Source organism: Aspergillus caelatus, assembly GCF_009193585.1.
Source record: "Aspergillus caelatus strain CBS 763.97 unplaced genomic scaffold BDV27scaffold_35, whole genome shotgun sequence".
Taxonomy (NCBI): Eukaryota; Fungi; Ascomycota; class Eurotiomycetes; order Eurotiales; family Aspergillaceae; genus Aspergillus; species Aspergillus caelatus.
In genome coordinates this window covers 75918-98389 of record NW_022475298.1, presented here as the reverse complement: position 1 = coordinate 98389, position 22472 = coordinate 75918, and the positions used below count along the sequence as shown (strand labels likewise).

The following is a 22472-nucleotide window of genomic DNA, read 5'->3' as shown; positions in this document are numbered from 1 at the left end:
TATATTGTCCGTGATAAAAAATCCATTACTGCTCACTCCGTCTCCAAGAGGGCGACGGCGGGCTTATCATAGAGTCGCCTGTCCACGTGCTATCATTTAAAGGCTCATGAACAATCTCGACTGTGCGCTGGACGGTTATATCCTTGGACGTCCGTGGGTCTGTGCCCGGGAATCCGCTGATGATGGCACTGTATCCACGCTCGCGGGGTGTGACTAGCGCCAGCTCATGGAGCATAGCCTTACTCTCATCTCGCTCATAGGACACTCGAATAATAGAGTGTTTCGAATTTTGTCGATGGATTGAGCGTGTCGGAAATGGTATAATTTGCCTTGGGGCTCTGATTGGCCTATGAGGCTCTGAGGGTTGACTGTAATCTGTAGAGCCTCGAAGCTTATGAAAGACTCGCATACAAAGAGGCCATAGAAGAGGTATATTGGAAGTATAAACTGCGGTGGCTATTTCTGCGATGTGCCATCTCTGGAAACAGTCATTATATAGCTCTGCTGGGATCAGCATAGAACAAGGTAGACTGACTAAGAACACCGCACGATGAGTTCCCGAAAGATTGTAGTACTTGTTAATAGCCGCCAATACAATCTGTAATTGATTAGTTCTCTAGATGTGCAGTTATGAAGTCAGTGATAAATAGCATAATTTCACATACTACAAGACCACCGAGGCTGAATACTGCGCACGTGGCAATCTTTCTATAAAACCGAGGTCAGTTATCCGAGCACAAGTTGATATTTAAACAAAGGCTCACTCTTACTTTATTCTTGAAATCTGGAGCCGGATGAGCAAAGGGATTGGGATACTCAGTATCAATAAATCGGAAGAGATATTCAAGACAGTAGTTGTAATTAGATGATTCCAAAAACGCGTGCATTGCCCTAGTATATACAACCGTTAGTTCGGTTGCTGGAACTTCGGTATAGCTTTGTACCTACGGTCACCCGCCGGCAAATACGCCCCTGCAAGGATTTCAGTATTCTAAACCATAACAGAAACTAGAAAATATGAAAAAAGGAGAGGGCATGAACTTACAGTATTTCTGCGGCGGCACACACCAGACAGCCCAAAAGAGAATCTCCAGGACAATAAATGTTACAATCACATACACAGCTACTACCTGGACTAGGCGATGTTCCCTTGTTCTTAGGCTTTGGATACTGTTGCATTAGCTGGTTAGTAGAGAAGGGGACTAAGAATCAGCATACGTTAAACGATTATAGAGAAGCAAAAGACAGCCCTTGATCATCCACAGGCTGACAACAGATAGTTGCTCCATCGTCACACTAATTTTACTCCTGTAGGAGCTCTGTTCTGTTGTTCTTGATGAAGAGGCAAGGTCCTCCAGCACCAGATCGTTATTCATCTGAGCCATTTCACTAACTGTGTAAGTAACGCCGGTGAAGGAGAGCTATACTGGACAGTCAGCGTTGTTGTGGTTGTTGTACCGTTGTCTACCTACTCACCGCAATTATACACATAAGCACATCATCAATTTGAAGCTTTTTCCATGATCCTAAGCGTATACGCCGCGAAGCTCTAAAGAGGGTCAGTGTTCGGTAGCTCTATAGAATCCATTCAGGTTGGTAACGCACAAACGACATCCAATAAGACAAATTCCTGTCTCCGAAAAAGCCGTCAATAGGTGTTTACAGTTGACTGCTTGCAAGTTCTCTCTCATCAACATACCAATCCCATACAGACACCACGACTCAATTACAACACTGGTGGAATAGTGGTCCATAACTGACTGTTGCTATTATGCAGAGAGCAAGGAGAAACTTAGGTTGAGTCGCAGGTCACAATGGCGACTGACGGGATGGCCCAGGCTCGTCTCATATACACCTCTTGGATACTGGTGCACGCTAAGCATTGCACTGGGGACCCTAGCCTGATGGCCTCAAAATCCCACTGAGCCTATCAGAGCCGGTGATGATACTGAGAAAGTTTTAGCCGCTGAAAACCCGAGCGCTTGGCGAGACTTTAATTAAATGCCCACTTACAAGGCAACTATACTACGAGTGCGGATATAGATGCAGGCACTAATGGCATTACCGTATGAAGTCATATCTTCTCATATTCACCGTATTGCACATTTCCGAACGATCCCTGTTAATCGAAATGGTTCACGTATGGGCAAATATACCATCTAGCAGCCCCTGGTTCACCTTGGCATTAAATCCGAAGCAGCATCTATCTCGCTCTGGGCTTTACGGCCTCGGGTCAGATCTCGTCACTGTCAAGGGGTAGTATGCACGTACCGCTGCAAATCGTTTGATGATCATCTAGTCTTAGGCCAGCCACTGATAACATGATAGCAGCCTTGTCTTTACAATAGTATGCACCCCTGAATGGCTATAACAATTTCAACTCGAGTATTTTGTGAGAATTGGATACCATGGTGTATTAGCGCAAACAGAGTGGGGCAATACATGCACACAAGTATGTAGGTATAGCCTTGGTTTATAATGGTATCTATCCTTAAATCGCGTCACAACCACAGATCCGCATAACGCTCGTGAGATAATCAACAAATTCCCTGGCCTTCTGACTCAACAACCACATACAAATTGTAAATCATCACAAGTGCCGGGGGCATATTTCCACCAATGACTAACTATTGCGGTGACTAATTGCTTTCCTCAGAACAGAAACAATATTGTGCTTATCCCCCTGGGTAGTCCACAGAAAAAAAGAACGATTTGCACTGCGTGCATAATAATGGTCAAGTAAGAATATATTAGTACCATGTTCTTTCTTGATTTGCTTTATATTTTCTATTTCATTGTGATCATTCCCCTGCTTCGTGAGAAAATTATAAGTGAACCAAGCTGACACAAATAGCAAATCACATTATGTCAACTCAAGAAGACAGAGTCCAGTAGGTATCCCAAATACACAGTAGGCACTGAAAAGGCGTTGGTCAGTAAGTAATATGAAGATCTCAATGCTTTGAAACTTTCGAAAGCCAATCAATATGGAGACAGGGGATAATGCTGAACCAATTAGAGCGTGTGGCGAGTCAGGTAAGATATCATCTTTCTATAGCTAGCAGAAAGGTGCCATTTTCTTCTACTGGGTTTCTTTTCAGAACGACTATAGTTACCCGCCGCGGTATTCTGTACTTAGAAGGGGTTGTCCAGTGCTATGTAGATATATTACGTCTCTCAAATTGCGGCGGTTATACCTGTTTCTACCTTTACATTATCACTGTCCACGAAAGGTTAAATACACCCGAGCAAAGCCGGGAGCAAAAGCAGATACGAGAGTAGATTATCATATGGCCGCCCTTGCGCAGAAGCTGGGCTTCCTGTACACTACGAATCTAAGCAATCTTGAGAGAATTGTCCGACTGTAAAGATGCGTTGGTCGCCTTGCGCAAAGTTGGGAAGCCGGACCACTACCACTACGACAAGGAAGTGTTCAGCCTCTCCTTGATCATATTGTGGATCTTTCTTAGGCTTGCAATACTGCTAAGTAGAAGCCCACCTTACCACAGCGCTCACCTCTGACCAGGCGCCCAAGCAGGGGGATCTGTGGAACGTCTTGGGAACAAACTCAGCACCTGTGTCGCCCGCACCGCTTTTTTAAAAAAGCTGCATGCTGATACCGTGTGTCAAGCCGATCAATCATTGATGTCACTTAGACGGTACGTTTATTATGCCTTTTTCGGGAGATCGCCTTCTCCAGCAACTACACGAGGTATCTCATTGGAGCAAAGCAGTAACTAACCTGTCTTACGCACATACTTTTGTTCTAAACAAGGATTCGCCCTTGAATGTGGAGCCTAAATCAGAGAATATGTCACAATAAAGCTTGACCAAGGGGTCGGTGCAGGAAGCCGTGAGGAGCAACGTCAACAGCGAGTGGTGAAACCATTTCAATGTTGAAGACGTCGAAAATAGGCTGCAGTGGATGGAACTCCTCCAGCCAGAGAGCCTTTGCTTAGTAATTTCTATGTATAAAAGGATATACTTCTCTGAGCCCATTACTATGCAAGGTGTAGGTGGGGAGACGTCCCGCTCGAAAGATCTGAAATAGCCATCTAGGGCTTAAGAATCCTAACGCTGAGCGGAAGTTAAGATGATAAAACAGGACAGTACGAAAATAAATGAGGATGAGGTACTCAACGGTGAGGTGGAGGAACAGTGTTTTGGAAGTGCATCTAGCCAAGGAAGGCTCCTGTGATTGAGCAGAAGAGAAATGTCTCTCCAGTATCCATGGGCCCATAGACATTCCCAATTGACTGCCTGAAAACCATCGGACTGGAACGTAAAGGGTAAAACCGTCTGCTGTAATACACTCTATTGCGGAGGATAAATTCGCCTATTTCTTTAGTTAGACTCCCCCTTGTAGTTCGTAAAGGTATAATCGTTATAACCTTTTCAGTCCTTCTTCGACCTAGTTGGAAGCCGAATTCATCAAAGTTGTGTATGTTTTTGTAAGGTTATATATTTAAGAAAAGGACTTCAAGTAGTTGTACCTGTACTGAAGAATATCAATATCTTCTGTATCAAGATAATTCTTGTTTTTTTGGCTTCTGCTAAATGAGCTGAAACTCTTTCGAGAGACGTTTGATAAAGCAATAAACCTTGTTCTTGTCAACTGTACAAGATACCCTGTTGGTTATATTCCGCTGTAGTATTTAGCTGGTATTCTGCTCAATTATTCCAACTGTAGATAGACTATATATATTATTGAGCTGATAAATCTAATAAATTAATATATTTTTTATATATAAATTCTCAAGGCTTTCAGATAAGATAAGACCTGCGCTTCGAGTAGCTCGGCTATGAGGAAGTACTCGGAGATGTTGATAACAAACGTCGAATTAACGTGCTAACACAGAAATATTTGGCTTTTTCCGGCCTTGAGCAGTCTCACAGGCCTTTATGATACGCACCTAAGTATCCGAATAAGAATCAGGTATGCTAGTGGTAAACAGGAGCGCCGAATAGCTTTAAATATATAATAGAGTTGAGGCAGACCAAGACGCCGAAGTGCATGGCGGCTTTGCTGACCCAAGAGACGGCTACTCTTGGATTGTCCGTATGCGGCATGTTATTTGTTCTTTATAGTAATACTCCCTTTCACTGTTTCAGGCATTACTGGAGATGGGATATGTCTTTGAATTATTAAATATCTCGTTACGCTTTCCCTATGAACACATTCTTATCTTCGTCTTCGGATCTCAGGTATGCTGCGGGAGATTGCGGGCTGATCGACAATATCTGTGGGTTTTGAAATCTTGAAATGGACACACTTTTCACCGATTTTGAAGGCGCAATGTTGCACGCCCAACAGATATCACTTGGGGGGGGGAGGGGGGGTATTTCACCGTATCAGAACTGCAAGTGAGAGGTTTGCTCAGAGAAGTGCCTAATGTGCTTCTTAATTGTCTTGAGCGCGCGAAGTGACGTATAAGATATGAATCATGCCGTGGCCATATTATAGTTGGAAATGAACCACTGCATATATGCGAAGGCGCCCAAAAATAAAGGAGAAGCTCAGACCCCCGTCTTTCTACTCCCCCCGAATTAAGTGTTCTGTATAATATACCCACTACTTATAGTTTTCACGCAAGTATACTCCGTTAGAATGAAATATATGGATGTCCGGTTGTAGTAAAAATTCAAATTTTGCATGAAATGAGCGTAGTCAGAGTTGGTCTAGCGAATAAATAATGTATAATCTCCTTCTCACTTCCCTCTCGGTACCTCCAAGTAATCCATCACCTATGCAGCAGACCAATGCTCATCCCTAATAGCTGAGCTATCCACTCCAATAGTGATATACCCTATCAACCCCTTTGAAATATCATCATCGTCAATCTGCACCACTGAAACAACCGGGTTGTACCCGTTCGCCATGCCCTTGGAAAATTCCATATCTTCCGCATTGGTAGTGCGGTTAATTTCCACGTGTGACGCGTAAGGCTCCAACGCCATGATCTTCTCTTCGAGCTCTTCGTCGAAATACAATTGTCCGGTACTGACGGTGTTTTCGAACACGAGCGTGCCGTTCTCACGGACGGTCCAGTTGGTGTGGACTTGAACGTGGATGTGGATGGAGCGTTCGACGTAAAACCCTTATTGCAGATGAGGTTTGTTTAGCTGTTTTCTAACAATCTCTCGGTTTTTTCTTTTTCTATTCCTTTTTTTTTTTTTTTTTTTAACTCCCGCCCCCATCTTATCTCGCATGCCAGAAACAACAGGTTGGAACATACCAGGAAATATAGTCTTCATCTGCATCAGGCCCTCCTCGTTCGTTGGCCACATTCCTCTCAACCATGTCTCTGCATCAGTATGCAGATCTGTTTCACCTACCACGAAATCGGAGATGTTCTTCCCTTGTTCCGCCAATAACTCCGGGAAAGGCGTATCAGGCGACAGGGCACTGAAGCTCGAGTAACTCCCCGTCGCGTTACAGTGCCACAGATCGACCATCACGCCCTCTAAGGGTAGACAGGTAGCCATGTCCATGACTCCGATGTCAAGCCAGAGTGGCACTCCAACCTGGTTCTCAGTCATATCCTGTCGGAGTGTTTGTGAGTGCGGCCAGTAGTATGGACCCGCGGTTATCTCGGGGGAGAGGACGCATGTTTCGTTTTGCAGAGTTGAGTAGTAGGGCCCTTGAGTTCGGATGGGGACGGTGGTGTTGCTGATGGAGGGGCTGAAGGAGCGCTTCCAGCGTTTCTGATTGTTGTGGGCGACGTGTGAAGCGCAGCGGGATGAGAGGGCGGCTTTGTGGGCTATTTGGCCTTTGGGAACGTTGTGGGCGTTAACTGCAATCACCAGGGCAAGGACTGCGAAGAGAAAGAGCTGCATCTTGGATTACCGTGAAAATGGCAATTCTCTTTTTGGCTGATGTCGTTTTGTTTGTAAGAGTGTGTCTATGATGGGTGCCGGTGGCTTATATACTCCTCTCGTGGGAGAATTTTGCTTGCGAAATATTACTCTCTCTCTCTCTCCGTTCTACCCCCGGATAAAGAAGTAAAGTGGATCGTCATATCCAAGTGAAGGCTTGTAGAGTATGTATGTATACAGTGTATAAAACACCAAAATAAGTACTTGGGTAACCGAAATGGGCAATAATTCCGTCCGTTACCCGGTATCCGCGGGTTTGGGTGAAGACTTGTACATTATACATACAACACCAAAATAAGTACATGAATAGTCGAACCTGGCGGCAAGTCCGTCTGTTCCCCGGGGACTCCGACATTTCTCCGACCAAGCCCTGGCCTGCCAAGAAGATATATTTGGTGGCTTACAGTTCCAATGCGATATTCTTTCTTGAGCAAGATAACCTTCACCAGCAGTAAAGCACGCATCTACCTGGATACAATGGTAAATTATATTGCTTCGTCTCCGTCTTAGGATAATAGTCCGCCGATCATAGTCCACCGCGCAAGTGGATTGTTCTTGGGAGTGTCTCTCAATATACAGCGAGGTGCTTTCTATAAAGTGCAATTCTGACTGTGAGACCTATATCCTTCCTAGCTTCAGAAAGTCTTCCAACTATCAGGTGGTAAAGCCTTTACCTGCTCTTGTGCCAAACTCCCTACCGGCAATGTAGCTACTGATTGAGCCTGAAAGAATTAGGGGATACATATAGGTACCAGTGGGCTTGTTGAGATACACGGTAAATTATTCAGGCGTATGCCAATTGTAATACATATTGCTGGCTTTTGGAGGTAAGCAATAGACGCTTGCTGGGATGAGGATTGAATACTCTTAATTTAGTTTATTAATCTTAGCCACGCTCAATATTGCTGTGCTACAAATAATTCCTTGACAAGATCTACCAATCAGATGCCCAATTCGAAAAAAAAAAAAAGAAAAAAAAAGAAAGAAAAGGTTCCTCATAAGGCTACTTAAGATCAGTGGTTGTCGCGCCATCCATGATTCGCGATAGTAAAAAGTTGTGTTGCTACAAGAGACGCTTCAAGAGCTTGTGGAACTAGGCTATCGACGGTTGCCCTCGGCGTAGACTGTGCTTAAAGATTCAACTATGAAAGCGATATACCGGCTACAACAACTATATGTATCTGCCTACCCACATTTGGAACGTCCCCCCTTTCCTGAAAATGAAGTTGTAGCCTCGTCAAGCGCTGTCCAAATGACCCTTTCAGAGTCGGGGAAGCCATTGGAGTTTAATTCAGCGCATGTTCGGTCATGATCTTGTCCTGCATTGAGTACACCTTTTGCACGGTAGGCCTCGCCTCCATTCTCTTCATCCAGGCGTATGCATGGGGGAATTTGTCGTAGAAACGCTCCCCACAAAGACATGGCACATTCCGTTGCCAGGCGATGAATGACAGATCAGCGTAAGTGCATTTGTCGCCGACAAGCCACTCTCGTGTTTGGAGATATTTATCAAGCACGCCAGTAACGCGATATACCTCATCACGATAGCGATCAATTGCACTTTGGACTTTCTCATGGTGCCATCGGATGAACCAGGATGCTTGACCATAGTACGGCCCTTGGCCAGAAACTTGGAAGAACAACCACTGCCTAAGCTGCCACTTCTCCAGAGATGTCTCGTAGCTCAATTGGTTTTCCTTGTCGTATGTGTCAATGATGTATTCGACTATCGCCCCCGATTCCCAGATCTGGATGCCGGTGTTTGGGTCTTGCATCGCGGGAAGGCGACCGTTAGGATTAATATTCACATAAGGCTCTTTCTTGACCTCCGAGAAGTCCACGAATTCAGTCTTGTATGGAAGTTGCAATTCCTCCAGCATAAGGACCACCTTCCATGGGTTGGGGCCCATTTGAGAGATAAAGACGGTAATAGGTTCCATGTCCGAATTAAGGAGAATGGTGAAAGGGAAACGTGGTTGAAGAATTGATTCCAAGTAACGAGAACTTATTATATATACCGGTAACCAAAAGTCCTGGTGCGCCTCACAGGTTGACTTTGTCATCTGAACAAACCCCGGAACACCAGCCCTATTTGGTGCAAAGCTTATTTGAGTCCTCCTCTCTATATACAATTTGGGTTTTTTCTCACGAACCATCTGAATCCGACCAAGAGAAAAGTCTTGATGTAGATCGCACTGTATCCGATGTGGTCGAATGTGAAATTGATTGCCAATTCTCTTCGCCATTAGAATGGAATTTCTATGTAATCAAACGTTTATTTTGTTGAGAGGAGCGAGGAGGTTGTGAGTGGGAAAAGCTGTGACCAGGAACAAATGGGGATCTGCTACGGCCTCTCGTCAATCGCCGCGGGGTTTGAATATGTTTCATAATTCAAACGCCCTTATCTCTCGCGCCTAAGTTGTCACAAAAAAAAAAAAAAAAAAAAAGCCGCTGTAGAACTGGCCCCTTGAGAATTAACGGCATCTCGGTGAATGATCAAAGTCAAAAAGAAAATTCGGAGGCCAGGGCAAGGACGGCAACACCGTCGTGCGCGATTCTGACACAAAACTTTCTTTCAAAAGCCACCATATCCCCGCGCAGAGAAGCGAAAAGTATCACTAGGTGAATAATTAGCGAAACAATCGCCGATCTTGGCTTTCTATGATAATAAGACGAGAGGTGATAGTATTCAGTATGATGACGTTATTTTTGAGAATTATGAAAGAACAAGTCAGATTGTTAGTCTGAGCTTATTTTTTGACTCCTGGTGACATGACTTACCCTTGACTGAGGTAACACAATAGGCTAGCTATCCTTACGGTTCAGACTTGCTGTGTTGCTTGATCCAGACCCTGTAATTGGATACTCAGGAGAACAGTGGCGAGAGCGACACATACGCCACAGTCTTAACCCCGATGATGACGAAGGGCAGGGAACAAGAGCAACAGGAAGGAAAAATTTACATGAACCCTGCTGGAGTGAAACTAAGACGTGAGTATAAGTTGAACTAGCTATTTATTTGCCCAAAATTAGTGTCTCGGCCTTTGATCGCAGTATCTGACGGATCACCGAAAAGAAAGCGCCAGAGTTGTGGAAATGTCCATATATGGCAATGCTTGTATTGGTTTGCTGTCAAGTTTTATAAAATAGTGCAATCCTGTCAAAAGTTCCCACTTGAGATCAACGTGGAGTGAGATGAAGCCGTTGCTTCGCCTTCCCCGACCTTGCGTTTTCTCTGTTCAGCGATCGATCTTGGTTACGCCATTCAATTCCTACAAAAGCGCCGTGATTGCTCCGTCAAAAAAACCCCCATTATTTCGGAACCAGCAGCCAATCCGGAGGATGACGATGGGGAAGACCGTGACCGTATACCGAGGCTCTAAAGATGGAGTAATACATTCAGAGCAGAACAAGGTCACGTTGGAACCCAACGATGTCTTTGTTGAGATTACGCACTCCGGTGTCTGTGGGGCGGACGAGTTGTTTTTGAAATCCGGGATCGTCCTAGGCCATGAGGGCATCGGTATCATCCGACAAATCGGGAAGAACGTCACAACGGTCAAGATTGGAGATCGTGTCGGGTTTTCTTTTGTCCAAAAAGTGTGCGGGTCGTGCCATAATTGTTTGAGTGGTATGTCAAACTTGAAGATTATGGGAGCCGAAGAACTAACCCGCCGATTTCGCCAATAGGCCGAGACCACTATTGTATCAAGAAGAAGCAGTATGGGCAAGATCTTCAGGCAAGCGGGAGCTTTAGCCACGGCGCTGTTCGAGACGCGAGTTGCATTTATGCCATCCCGGATGGTTATCCTTCTGAGTATGCGGCACCTTTAATGTGCGCGGGTGCTACTGTTTGGAATGTCTTGACTTCGAACAATATTCGTCCGGGTGATCGAGTGGGAGTGATGGGAATTGGAGGCCTCGGTCATCTCGCTATAAAACTAGGGGCCGCTATGGGATACCAGATGGTAGCAATCTCTTCAAAAAACAAACATGACGAGGCAATCGAGCTCGGTGCATCTGAGCATTACGTTAGAGATCAAATGGACCAGGCCGGGGGTGACTTCAGGCTCCTTAGACACCTCATTCTGTCGGGGAGTCCGGATACTGACTACCAAAAGTTCGTTCTTGTTCCTGGTTTCGGATTGTTCAAAGATACTTTTCTAACCGCGCACAGGATTTTGTCCTTTATGGATACCGATGGCGCTATTTACCCTCTCACATCTGCCCAAAAAGCTGCGCCAATCTCGCTATCTTCGTTAAATACCAGGGGGATCCGAATCCAAGGATCCATGGTCGCTCCTCGTCATTCCATTCAAAGTCTTCTACAATTCGCTGCAGCTAAGAGCATATACCCACGGGTGATGACGTTCCCGTTGGATAAGGAAGGTATTGAACAAGCTTTACAAGAGCTCCGAGATGGTAACATGAGATACCGAGGTGTCCTTGTGCGTGGCCAATAGCGCAGTAACCTTAGATCAAATCTTTTCCCAATTGGTTCCCTCAGGAAAAAGATCATACGGATATTCCGCAGTGTGACGCACTGCCTCTATATCGTCGGCTGATACTTTTGCCATTGAGGGCTCATATCCTTGTTTTTAGTTTGTCAGACTTTCTACTTACAAGCTCCGCTGTTATAAGATATAGCTACTGATATAGAAGTCCAATTCAACCTGGACCCAATTACATGCCGTTGTTTTGAAACTATTTCCCTTTTGAACCTTCTCGGGGCGTATCTGATCAGCGTATATGTCGGCAAAAGAAGAGTGAAGAGGTGAGCCTAAGACAAAATATCATGAGGAACGGAAGCATAAAGAGAGAAAATAAGAAGTGGACCTAGTATACCAGTTCGGATAGTGAGATCGACCACATGGGTTTGTCTCGGATTCTCTGCGATGGAACTTCCTATGATCTCCTATCCGGGTTGAAGGTGTCTGTTATCTAAGATTAAAAAGTTCCACCTGATAGATAGTTTTCTCTTCTCTTCTTTTCTGAGACTCAGTACCTTGAGTGGTAGGCAAAGAGCGATTTGGTGGTCCTGTAAAAGAAGTAAGGCCATGAAGCAAGAATCAGGCAGAACCGACCGAATACAGTAGAATTACCCATACAGAAAGCGCTGCCGCGATCTATAAAGCTGACCCGGAGTTCGATCACAATCCGAGCCCCACTAGTGGTGATCTAACTAGTATTTAGTCATTATAAGGGTACTATTGAGCCCGCCACTCGTTTGGTGCCTAGCAGCGGCTGACATACGGATCATATCTTCGTGTTACTGATTCATGAATCATGATCTCGAAAAGACTCTGGATTCGGAAGGTAAATCCCTATCTAAGTGGCCTGGGCTCTTAGATGGCTATATCATATTCCCGGGCTGGTTCTTAAGCTAAGCCTACTCGCGTAAGTGACGCGTCCTCCTTTTCTGTTCGAAACATATCCTCCCAGAGAGCTTCCACTCTCGTTAAGCCTTGTCCTAATCCAAAAAGGGTAAGGTCCCAAAGTATACTCACCACTGCTTCGGCGCCAGCCCCATAAGCAAGATCAATCTCGCCTAGACCGGTGATCCCTCCACCTGTGTGAATCCGTACCATTACCCGGCTGATAGTTTTAATCCAGGATCGCGGCGTTTCAGGAATATCCAAAAAGGTGTGTATCCTATAATTGCTTCAATTGTAGTAGGCTAATATGCTCATACAGCAACCTTGAGGAAAGGAAAAGGTAAGGCAAGGGAATCATTTCCGTCTCTGATGGGATCCTTGCTGCCAGAGGAAGTGCAGGGAATCGGCCTTTTCACTCATGAAATCTTTGTGGTCGAATCCTTCGGTCGAATCCTTCGGAATCCTTTCAGCCTAGGGCAGTGTTCGAGAGGCCGTGGCACATGGTTTTTGGGCTCTGGCTAGTCACGATTCTACCCTGTTTAACCAGAACATATTATATCTGTTGCGGTACGTGTGAGGTGTTGCCACTTGTGCTATTACCGCATGTACTCTATCATGGCAGTGTTTCGGAGCCCTCAGTGGTAGCACAGGGAAGATTCCTCAGTACCCAATTGAGGTCATTGATTGATTGAAGACTATTAAGGAAACCCTCTGTCGTGAACAGTCCGATAGCTTGAGAGCCTAGCATTGGTGTGTTACGACGCGGGTATTTTGAGCTGACCAGATCTTCTGGATGAAAAGCTAGGGAACTCGTGGGGACTGTCAATCGTCTGTCCTGGCGATGAGATATTCCCGCTCAATTCGACAGCTTATAACCAACTCCGGCCAGATTCAGGTAAATGACGTCAGCCAACCAACTATGTATGTCTTCTACTGGTCGTTTTGTGTTCTTCTCCAGGAAAAAAACACCCTGGGGATTTTTATTTTCTTGAGTTCCTCCCCATTTCTCTCCTCCCACTGGCTGACACAGGAATTGTATTGGATACGCCCGTGAGCAAATGCGCGAATGGTTCCCAGCATGACGATGACCCAGAGTAGAAAGCAACAGGCAGATGATATCTGGAACAGCATATGAGAAAGAATGGCCTCATGTTAGTGTCGATCATAGCAATACTTACTGTGCTGAGAATCATCAAAAATGTAGTTGAAAATTCTCTCCCTAATATGATTGTGGCCAAGGACCATGATCCTAGAGGAAAAGTGAACCCCCACCAACCCATGGTGAAAGGAACCCTTTTAACATGAAGAATTATACCGATAGCGTAGATCAGCCATAGTAAGCCAGCCGTCCAGAGGATGACACCTACCATAACACCAAGGATATAAATGACTGGTCCAGAGATCTCATGCAAAAGTCCAGTTATAGGGAACACCTTCAATGCTGCTGACCCAAGTTCGATAGCTCTGTAATCAGCTTTAGTGAAAGGATTATACTGTGGAAATTAAGAAGCCAAGATGGTTTACTTACGCAATACTGCCAAGAGACAATGGTGACGTGGGGAGAAAGACACTGGGAATAGCCTCGCGAGCGGGTAGGTTACGCAAAATAAGACGTAAATAATAGATGGTAAGGATGACAGAGGACATCATAATTCCAACCCACCATAGCGCAATGCAAGCAATAATAGTCCATTGAGCATGCCGGGAGTTCTCCAAAACGCTTGCAATAAGACCGCCCGTAATAGCTGCTGCTAATGGACTTGCCACAGGCATGAGGTGAACAGCATTTATCCTGCTTAAGTCATGATTCTCGTCGCGGCTCATACTACAGAAAGATATATTAGACACTGTAAACCTGGGAGGAAGGTGGAGCGCACATAGTGTGAGGCACTAAGACAGTGACGACCAAAGCCAAGATAGAGTCAAGTATCCAACAAGCCCAGGCAAAGATGGGCGCCCAAGTACCCCAATACGGGATGCAGACGTAGATGAACATATCAATGACTGTTGCGAAGCTAATTGGAATAGCGGCGAGAAACAAAGAGTGCTGCGGATCGCACAGCATGATGCTCCATGCTCGAGGCCATACGGCGTACCGAACGACCGAGATCATGACCGCCATTGCGAAGAGCGTAACATTGAGGACATAGACAATGACTGAGAGCCAAAATAGCCAAGCACCATTGTATGGGACTCGGTTGAGCAGTACCGAAGTGATACCAGTACCCATTATCACCGTGAACCAGCTGTGTCGACAAGGCACCGTCAGTAATCGCTGCCATCCTCCGCTTACTCTCATATCTCCTACTCCGGGCAAAAGACTTACATTGGAGAGAAATGGCGGATTAATTTTAGCCACGGCGGCCCTACATGTGGACTCTCAACATCTTCGGTCATCTCGACCTATGGTGATAATATGAAAGGGTGCAGCGGAGGAAGTATGGGAACTGAGTTAGATTGTTTAAAGTAAGGGCAAGTAAAGGAGACATGCAGCGGGCCTTTGAGGTGACTGATGTACAATCCGAATCCGTATTAGCAACCAACAGGCCCGAAGAGTATTATACTAATACGTAGTCTCAGACTTCAGTCTGTCGTGGGATTTTATATCCAAATTTCAATTGGTTGAGGCTTGTGGAGTCCCAGGCCAATGTCTCTCCGCGTTCCAATGGGATTCACGGCAACATTTCCCCTTTAGTCCCGCTGTTTCGGAGACATTTTCAATAGTGGAACTTATTGAGCGCACCGGTTACTTCAGCTGTATCGAAGTGGCGTTAAGACAATGACCATATCGGCGACACCAAGAGTCAACTTGAGTAACGGAGGAAATTATGGAGGGCAGCCGCCGCTTGTCACCGACTGCGCCTTCCCGCGACATCTTCATCCAGCCCCGAAAGGACCGTCAAAGGAAGCTCGTACAGTTATCATGGTATGTATATGAGTCTAATCTACGAAGGGGATTAACAATGCTGATAAGAGGCTGACTGATTAAAAAATAATAATAATAATAATAATAATAATAATAAAGGTCTCAAGAGCGCGGCGATAAAGACCCCTCTGACCCATCCATCTTCCAATAATTGGACGAAAAGGTGCGAGGTAGTGCCAAAGTACTTGAATTGTACTGTAATTGATCCAAGCTGCTTAGACCCAATATAACCTATAAAACATAGGAGATAGGTATTAGGGAAATAATAATTAAAAGCAAACGGTATGTGAACTTTCCATCTTCACTCATATATACAGTGGCCATCTGTAGTATTTAGAATACCGTACTTCCACCCACTGGCAAAAGGATACGTAGGGTAGGTACCCTGTTCCAAATACCGAAGAGCACTGACTGGAATATGCTTTGATAGACAGCATACATTACCAAAGATGTCATACTTTCCACAGACAACGTGCTTCCAATAGACATAGAACTTAAAGTGGCCATCAAAGCAGCTTTCTGAGACAGGGGCACAGTCAATGTGGCGGTGTCTCGAGTAGAAGCGGTATTTTCTGCTCCCTTTACCTACTTTATCATGTCATCCTTGCCAGCAGGAACAAGTAAATAATGGATGGAGCCCCAGAAGGAGACTCGGGAGGTCACAATATCTACTTTGATGTATCGCCGATTACAGTTGGTGCAGCCCCAGACAGGGCTTACGATGCGCTCGTCGCACCCTGAGCTTCTGGGTTGTTCAGTTCAGTGCAAGCGAACTACTTTATACCGGAATGAAACATCGTTCTCTTCTTATCACCTGCTGCTGTTATATTATGATTGAATGTTGAATTTAAGGCTGGATAAGAATCTGTCATACAACTACTTTCCTACGGCCATATTTCCATAAGAAAATGTACCTTATTCCAATAATTAGATCACGGTCGATGAGATATCGGTCTAAAGTTTTTCTCTGGAGCCATATTTGCATTACCAGAAGCTACTGCGCCTCATCGTCTGCTTCTGTTTCTGGATTCTCGGCCACTAACCGTTGTAGCGAGCAAACGAGGAACGACAAACGAGGAACGACAAACGAGGAACGACAAACGAGGAACGACAAACGAGCAACGAGCAACGAGCAACGAGCAACGATGGACAATCAACCCTGATCCATGGTAATACAAACTCGTCGAATTATCCTCCATGCAAGGTGGAAGGTTCAATTCCTTTTCTTCTCTCTCACGCTTTTCTTTCATTAATTTTAGATTTGCTCTTCCCTCCAATTTGGTAACATGAAGTGCACTGCTGTTAGCCCTGAGTGTCCAGTCGAAGCAACGACCTACGGCTACGCCCCAAACTTAGGAGCCAATGCCCTCTACTTGGTAATTTTTGGCACCTGTGCGTGCGCTCAAATAATTCTGGGTGCCAAGTTTGGCGCAATAACTTACACAGCTCTGACAACTATTGGGTGTATTGGCGAGGCACTTGGTTATATCGGTCGCATACTCATGCATTCGAATGCGTGGAGTAGTAGCGGCTTCATCTTACAAATCCTATTACTGATTCTTTCACCCTCTTTTCTTGCGGCCGCCCTCTATTTCAACTTGAAACGCGTTATCAACTATCTTGGACCTGAATATTCCCGAATAAACCCTCGATTTCTTGCTCCCATCTTCATTACTTGCGACGCCATCGGATTCGTCACGCAAGCCATTGGGGGCGGTACTGAAGCGTCAAGCAGCAGTGGAGACACGTCTCAGAGGCTTACAGACATTGGAAATGATATTATGATAGCTGGTATCACATTCCAAGCAGTGACTATGGCTGCGGCTGCTGTCTTCTGCTTAGACTACTGGTTCAGCTACCGCAAGGCCTATCTTGAACGGCACAACCGTAGAATCCTGCAGTTGGAATCTAAGTCGAATACGTTTACTTACTTTATCTATTCGAACGTCGTTGCTTTCATTGTGATCCTTATTCGATGTATATACCGGTAAGTTTGTGCTGCTACTGGATTAAGATCTCTGGTACCGTTTTGCTTATCTTCAATGAGTATCCCAGTATCCCGGAGATGGCAGGTGGTTGGGGAAACCCCACGATGAGGAACGAGGCGGAGTTCATGATCTTTGATGGAGTGTAGGCTTTCTCAAATCGAATAACCCACTGATGCATCCGCTAATTTTGGTCTCAATAGAATGGTGATCATTGCAGCTATCCTGATGACCGCCGCTCATGCTGGTGTTTTCTTCCCCGCTAGCCGGAATGTGCGGTGCGCTTTACGAGGGTCTGACGAGATTGAGCTACGAGCTTGAAGCAAAGCACAACGCCCCGAATAAAAATTACGCATACGGTCAGTTGAGATCGGATCAGTCAAAGTGCATTCGCCCTTGATAGCGGAGGCCCACCGATTCGACGATCATCGGAGTTGATCTACATATCCAAGATCATGGGAACACATCCATTTATTCATAAAAGCGACAGGCTTTCCTGTTGTCGCATGGCCACCAACTTCCCTGGTTGCGAGGCTTTTCTGTAATATAATTTATCATAGATAGGAGAGGCAGTAGATTTTCCTTTTTAAGATTATAGAACATTCTTAGTGAGGTTCCATGTCAGTTGATCGCTTCGATCAAAACTTAAAAGCCCTGGGCCGGAATAGAACACTTAAGTTATCAGTAACATAAGTAAACTGTTACTTTCCATCAAGGCACTCCTTCACAATAGGGTTGCTATAGTCTAAAAGAACTGCTAAGCAGAGCTAACGGGAAGTCGATCAATAAACGTCGGCTTTTGCCATTCCGCCTTCGCTAATTTTTGCAAGGAGATTTAATCATCCGTTTCAGATTCGCGTGGCGACTTTACTTTCAGAAAGTCAACAACGGGAAGCAAAAGAACCTACTACCACTCTATGCCTCCACGTCGGTTTCATAAAAAGTCACGTACAGGATGCGCCGCATGTCGTGCTCGTAGGATCAAGGTAGGACCTCAGCATCTTTGTCAGGCATAACTGACCCTTGCCAACAGTGCGATGAGACACACCCTGAGTGTGCCAATTGCCAACGCGCAGGCATCATTTGCCATTACGCCACTCCAAGGATATTCTGCGCTTCTTCGGCTCTGCCGGACCACCGGGAGCAAACCCTGTCGTCAGTCAGCAGCCCTCAGTCGCAAGACAAGCAAGGTCGGAATGACGCGAGATTCGATACGTTGGACCTACGTCTAATGCACCATTATACTCTGATGACCTCGACTTCACTTTTTGATGGAAGACAGCAAGAATTGTGGCAGGCTGAAATCCCGACTGAGGCATATTCATGTCCACTTCTTATGCACGGTGTGTTGGCTATTGCAGCTCTCCATTTAGTGTCGTCCGGCTCAGCAGAGTCGTCGTCTTTACTAGACCGGGCGTTACATCATCACACCATCAGCCTCCAGATTTTTAACCGCGAAATCTCAGATATTTCTTCCACCAATGCCCACGTTTTATTCGCATATAGCGTGTTATTAATAGTTTGGGCTTATGCGTCATTTTCTACTAAAAAAGACCGACCACTGCAGCTAGATAGCTTACTGGGCTCCTTAAAACTCGTCCGGGGTTGCAAAACTGTCTTTGAGATACATAGCAACAGTATTAAAAAACACCCCATCGGCCAGTTTATCGGATCCGATGAGTCGCCAATTCGGCACGACTTGTCAGATGCAGCTCGTCAGGCACTCGCTTGCTTGCGCACTAAGGTAGAGGACTTTATCGATTCCATGGCCATAGACTACTTAGAACGCCTTTTACAGGGAGTCAGAGCTAGTTCTGACACACGGCTTGTGATAGGATGGCCAGCTCTTCTTGACAATTCTTTCTGGACTCGAATCAAACGGCACCAACCTGTTGCACTACTGATACTGGCGCATTACGCGATACTTCTTGCCCAATTCAATGGGCACTCCTGGTGGCTGTCAGGCTGGTCGGACCACCTCCTCGAAGCTGTGGACCACATACTCGAAGACTCTGATAAAACTCGGCTTGACTGGGAAATTCATTTAACCTGGATCAAATCTGAAATGATATGTACTTCTTAATGGTTTTACTCTTTAGCCAGAGTTGTGCTTTTGAGTTGAGTGGATTGGCCAATGGAAGAAGTCGTCTGTCCTGGACTTAATGCTGCCGTTCCTTGATGAGTGGATTGGTACAGCATACGGCTGTTATCCCGCATAAATTGGGGCGGCCTGGTGTGTGTGTGTGTGTGTGTGTGTGAATGAAGTTTAGGCTGAGAGAACTAGAGTTCTTGTCCACCTATGTAATCCTCTTTTCCTGGTAGCCTGGTATTACCGAGGCACAGAAAGCAAATAGCTAGCTTCTCTTTTGGAGACTTGTTGCAAACATTAGAAATAAGTTGATGCAAGCTTTGTCTTCCTCTTCGGAAGGGGAAGACCTTGGCCCGCCTCGATTCTTGTGGATTGTGTCATACATAGCATTTGGACCAAGGGGGTAGGTTGCGGGACAGACTCCGGCGTGGTCGAAGTTACATGAGATCAGGCACCTTAAAATCATCATAAACCTCTGCCGTATATTTGTAAAGGCACGAACTCTAGAGAAAGGTTCGTCAGCCGATCTACCAATGGTGACTTCCAAGGAGATTTCCAGATAGATAGTCAGGGAGCCTAGCCCCATTTCAACCCTAATTCTCGTTATAATAGGCCAATTGAAAACACACTAAAATGAGTCACGCTGAGCCGTTTGCCAAAGGCCAATTAAAACCTATGTAACAGTGGAATCCGTGTCTCAAAGCGCTCAGCGGCCAAACAACAACCATTTTGATCCTCGGCCCTCCTCCCCCAACCCCAGAGTATAACATCACCATTTCTTCGTCGTTCTTCCTCTGGATATCACTTGTCCAAGTCTCATAGCACTTGCACCTACCCTCTCAAAAATTCAAGGCAACGCACCAGGGGCCCGCCTCGGCCCGACTAAAGCATTCAACCATGCCAGCAAGCACGTCCACCATCGTCACGGCTTTTGGCCAGGCCTTCACGATTTCCTGGAAGCCTCAGCAACTCCACTCAGCCTTCAAACGGTCTCGGAGGCTTTCCACCCCTCCAATCTAGTCATATTTTCCCTCCCCATCAGGCACGAGATCCCATCTTCACTTCTCAGGGGCCATCACTGGGATGTATTCCTTCCGCTTCGCCTTATAGCCAATCCTTTGATACATTTGCTACGCATGACTGGTATCTTTGGACCGGGCCGCATCTGTCCTTTGCCAATTCTGACGGGAACTTTCCATCTGTCGACCCCCCAACACAGTATCCTTCAGGCTCTGACGGCGTCCATGTAACCCTCCACGACGTGGATTATGGCGTACCCTCCACTTTTGATTTACTTTCGGATTCAGGATCCCATGGGCCTCAACCTTTTCCTTCATTAATTCTTAGCCCATCTAATTCTCATGGTAAGCTCCGCTCATGAATATATATCGTCCACTCTATCCACAAGTCCTTTGTTTCTGAAAACCTCCTATCAGATGAATTCTCGCATACTTCCCCAGACGCCCAGATTCCCGGCCTCATTTCGACGTCTCTGTCTAGCACTGCCACTTCACCAGGGGATGACGTTTTGACCCGTGCAGACTTATCTCGTGTCAAAAAACGTAGATTAAACACACTCGCGGCGCAGAGATGTCGCCAGAGACGGGTTGACCGAATGAAGAGTCTTGAAGACGAATTGGAAAGGGTGCGGAAGGAGAGGGATGAACTGAGACTCAAGGTCTCGAAGTTGGAAGGTGAAACGGAGGTTCTCAGAGGCCTTCTCACATGAAAGAGAAAGTGAAGCTCCATTGGGATCCCTTTTAAAACCTTTTTCTTAATGTATAGAATTTATGTTTAGTTACTATTCAAGAATGTTAACACCAGAGACGCAGCAGAAGTAGACCCATATAGCCTTAGAGTGATGATCGACGGCTAGCACCCAAAGGATTATCCTAAATGTATGCGTACTTGATAGACCTGGCCTTTCGACCTTGGCCTGATACTCACACTCCCACTTGTCGTTACTATCTATTTGGACCTTCAGTGAAAGTCTACGTTGTCGACCACTAGTGGATTTTAGTCATCGAGGTTAAGTCGTATCTCACCAAGGTAGCGAACTGGTCGCGGAGTCATTGGAAGATTACCCGGGTATAGCACCAAAATTCTAGCTCCCTTGAAACCAAGAAAGCTACATCAATGCAATACTTGCATATAAATGACCTCATAAAAAGTATAAAAGCAAGTCTACCAGGTTAAAATATACAAGTTAAGAAGAGATCAACTTCTTTCTCTTGCCTATCTTTCGCAAAGTTTCATTGCCGTAAGAGAGAAATGTTAGCCCCCTTCCCCCCACTGGTTATAACTCTATTATATGCAGGTAAAGCTGGAACGAAAAGAGTGTCCAGGGACAAGTTAACCGCTGCAACCAAATAGTGCTCCGTCATCTCATTAGAAAGCTTGCCGATGCATAGTTACTAAACACTGACGCTATCCCCTTCGGGAACGCCGCGTGCTCGACATACAGCAGCATGCCTCCCGTGATAGCGAAGGGGTCATTCGTACAAAATTTCCTTCTCTAGACCCTAACACAGGCAGTATAATGTCTCCGTGGGAAAATAGTTGCCCAACTGGAATGTACCAGTATTTATCGTTGTCGTAGTTGTGTGAAGAAGTGTGTAGATATCAAACCACACGGTGGGAAGCTCGAGTCCTACCCTCTTCTCCCAAGCCCGGCAAGTCCAGATGCCCTGCCATTGGCTAGAGCCTTTATCATCGTGTTGATGAGGATAATCTAGAAATACAGTCTGAAGTGCCGGCGCCACAACGACGCAGACAAGGATGACACCAGCCTGCGCCATTTTCACGCGGGGCGGTGCCTTGGTCCTTCAAAGAGGAGCTGTCTTTCTCCGCAGGACGAGTGGGCGGCGAAGGGATGGCGAAGGGCTCAGGCTCCATCTATTGAAAGAAGGCAACACCAAAGGGAGATGCCATGTACAATTGGTCCACAGCGCCGTCAAGCAGGCGATTTACGCTCATGGGACAATTCGCACGAACTGACCGGACCTTTCTATCGTAGAAAACTTCAGAAGTGGGAGAGTAAGGAGCAATGATCATTCACAAGCTCCAAATCAGCCTGCTGGCTGTCGATGGCCAGACCCCAAACAGTTTCTCCGGTGCCAGACCAAGCTGAAGCCCGAGCACTGTACATATCTTTCTCGTCCGGTTTGACGGCTCACAGAAGTAGCGGAATGAATAGGGAAGCTTTCCATAGGAGAGGCAAC

The 22472-nt window shown here is 45.8% G+C and overlaps 7 protein-coding genes across 7 annotated transcripts; 3 read left to right on the top strand and 4 right to left on the bottom strand.

Annotated features, from left to right (window-relative positions):
• Nucleotides 1-456: 456 nt before the first annotated feature.
• On the bottom strand, nt 457-2410 carry BDV27DRAFT_142762 (uncharacterized protein; the record flags this gene model as incomplete). The annotated part of the gene is made up of 8 exons (XM_032070001.1): nt 457-478; nt 771-891; nt 1046-1161; nt 1219-1421; nt 1477-1549; nt 1606-1630; nt 1700-1760; nt 2408-2410. The coding sequence occupies 8 exons, from the start codon at nt 2408-2410 to the stop codon at nt 457-459; spliced, it is 624 nt and encodes a 207-aa protein (XP_031930563.1).
• A 3335-nt stretch (nt 2411-5745) lies between these two features.
• BDV27DRAFT_154913 (intradiol ring-cleavage dioxygenase) lies at nt 5746-6837 on the bottom strand (the record flags this gene model as incomplete). Its single annotated transcript, XM_032072047.1, has 2 exons — nt 5746-6098; nt 6237-6837. 2 exons carry the CDS (start codon nt 6835-6837, stop codon nt 5746-5748), a joined length of 954 nt encoding a protein of 317 aa, XP_031930562.1.
• Nucleotides 6838-8162: 1325 nt separating this feature from the next.
• On the bottom strand, nt 8163-8816 carry BDV27DRAFT_142760 (glutathione S-transferase family protein; the record flags this gene model as incomplete). The annotated part of the gene is made up of 1 exon (XM_032070000.1): nt 8163-8816. One exon carries the CDS (start codon nt 8814-8816, stop codon nt 8163-8165), a length of 654 nt encoding a protein of 217 aa, XP_031930561.1.
• A 1408-nt stretch (nt 8817-10224) lies between these two features.
• Nucleotides 10225-11339, top strand: BDV27DRAFT_154911 (NAD(P)-dependent alcohol dehydrogenase; the record flags this gene model as incomplete). The annotated part of the gene is made up of 3 exons (XM_032072046.1): nt 10225-10507; nt 10567-10996; nt 11054-11339. 3 exons carry the CDS (start codon nt 10225-10227, stop codon nt 11337-11339), a joined length of 999 nt encoding a protein of 332 aa, XP_031930560.1.
• Nucleotides 11340-13175: 1836 nt separating this feature from the next.
• BDV27DRAFT_169614 (TDT family transporter) lies at nt 13176-14481 on the bottom strand (the record flags this gene model as incomplete). The annotated part of the gene is made up of 4 exons (XM_032075083.1): nt 13176-13370; nt 13430-13715; nt 13780-14076; nt 14129-14481. 4 exons carry the CDS (start codon nt 14479-14481, stop codon nt 13182-13184), a joined length of 1125 nt encoding a protein of 374 aa, XP_031930559.1. The 3' UTR covers nt 13176-13181.
• Nucleotides 14482-16463: 1982 nt separating this feature from the next.
• Nucleotides 16464-17530, top strand: BDV27DRAFT_142757 (RTA1 domain-containing protein; the record flags this gene model as incomplete). Its single annotated transcript, XM_032069999.1, has 4 exons — nt 16464-17164; nt 17233-17307; nt 17366-17435; nt 17486-17530. The coding sequence occupies 4 exons, from the start codon at nt 16464-16466 to the stop codon at nt 17528-17530; spliced, it is 891 nt and encodes a 296-aa protein (XP_031930558.1).
• Nucleotides 17531-18077: 547 nt separating this feature from the next.
• On the top strand, nt 18078-19412 carry BDV27DRAFT_123769 (Zn(II)2Cys6 transcription factor; the record flags this gene model as incomplete). The annotated part of the gene is made up of 2 exons (XM_032065939.1): nt 18078-18148; nt 18196-19412. Coding segments are annotated over 2 exons (1121 nt in total), but the record flags the coding sequence as incomplete, so codon positions are not given.
• Nucleotides 19413-22472: the final 3060 nt, after the last annotated feature.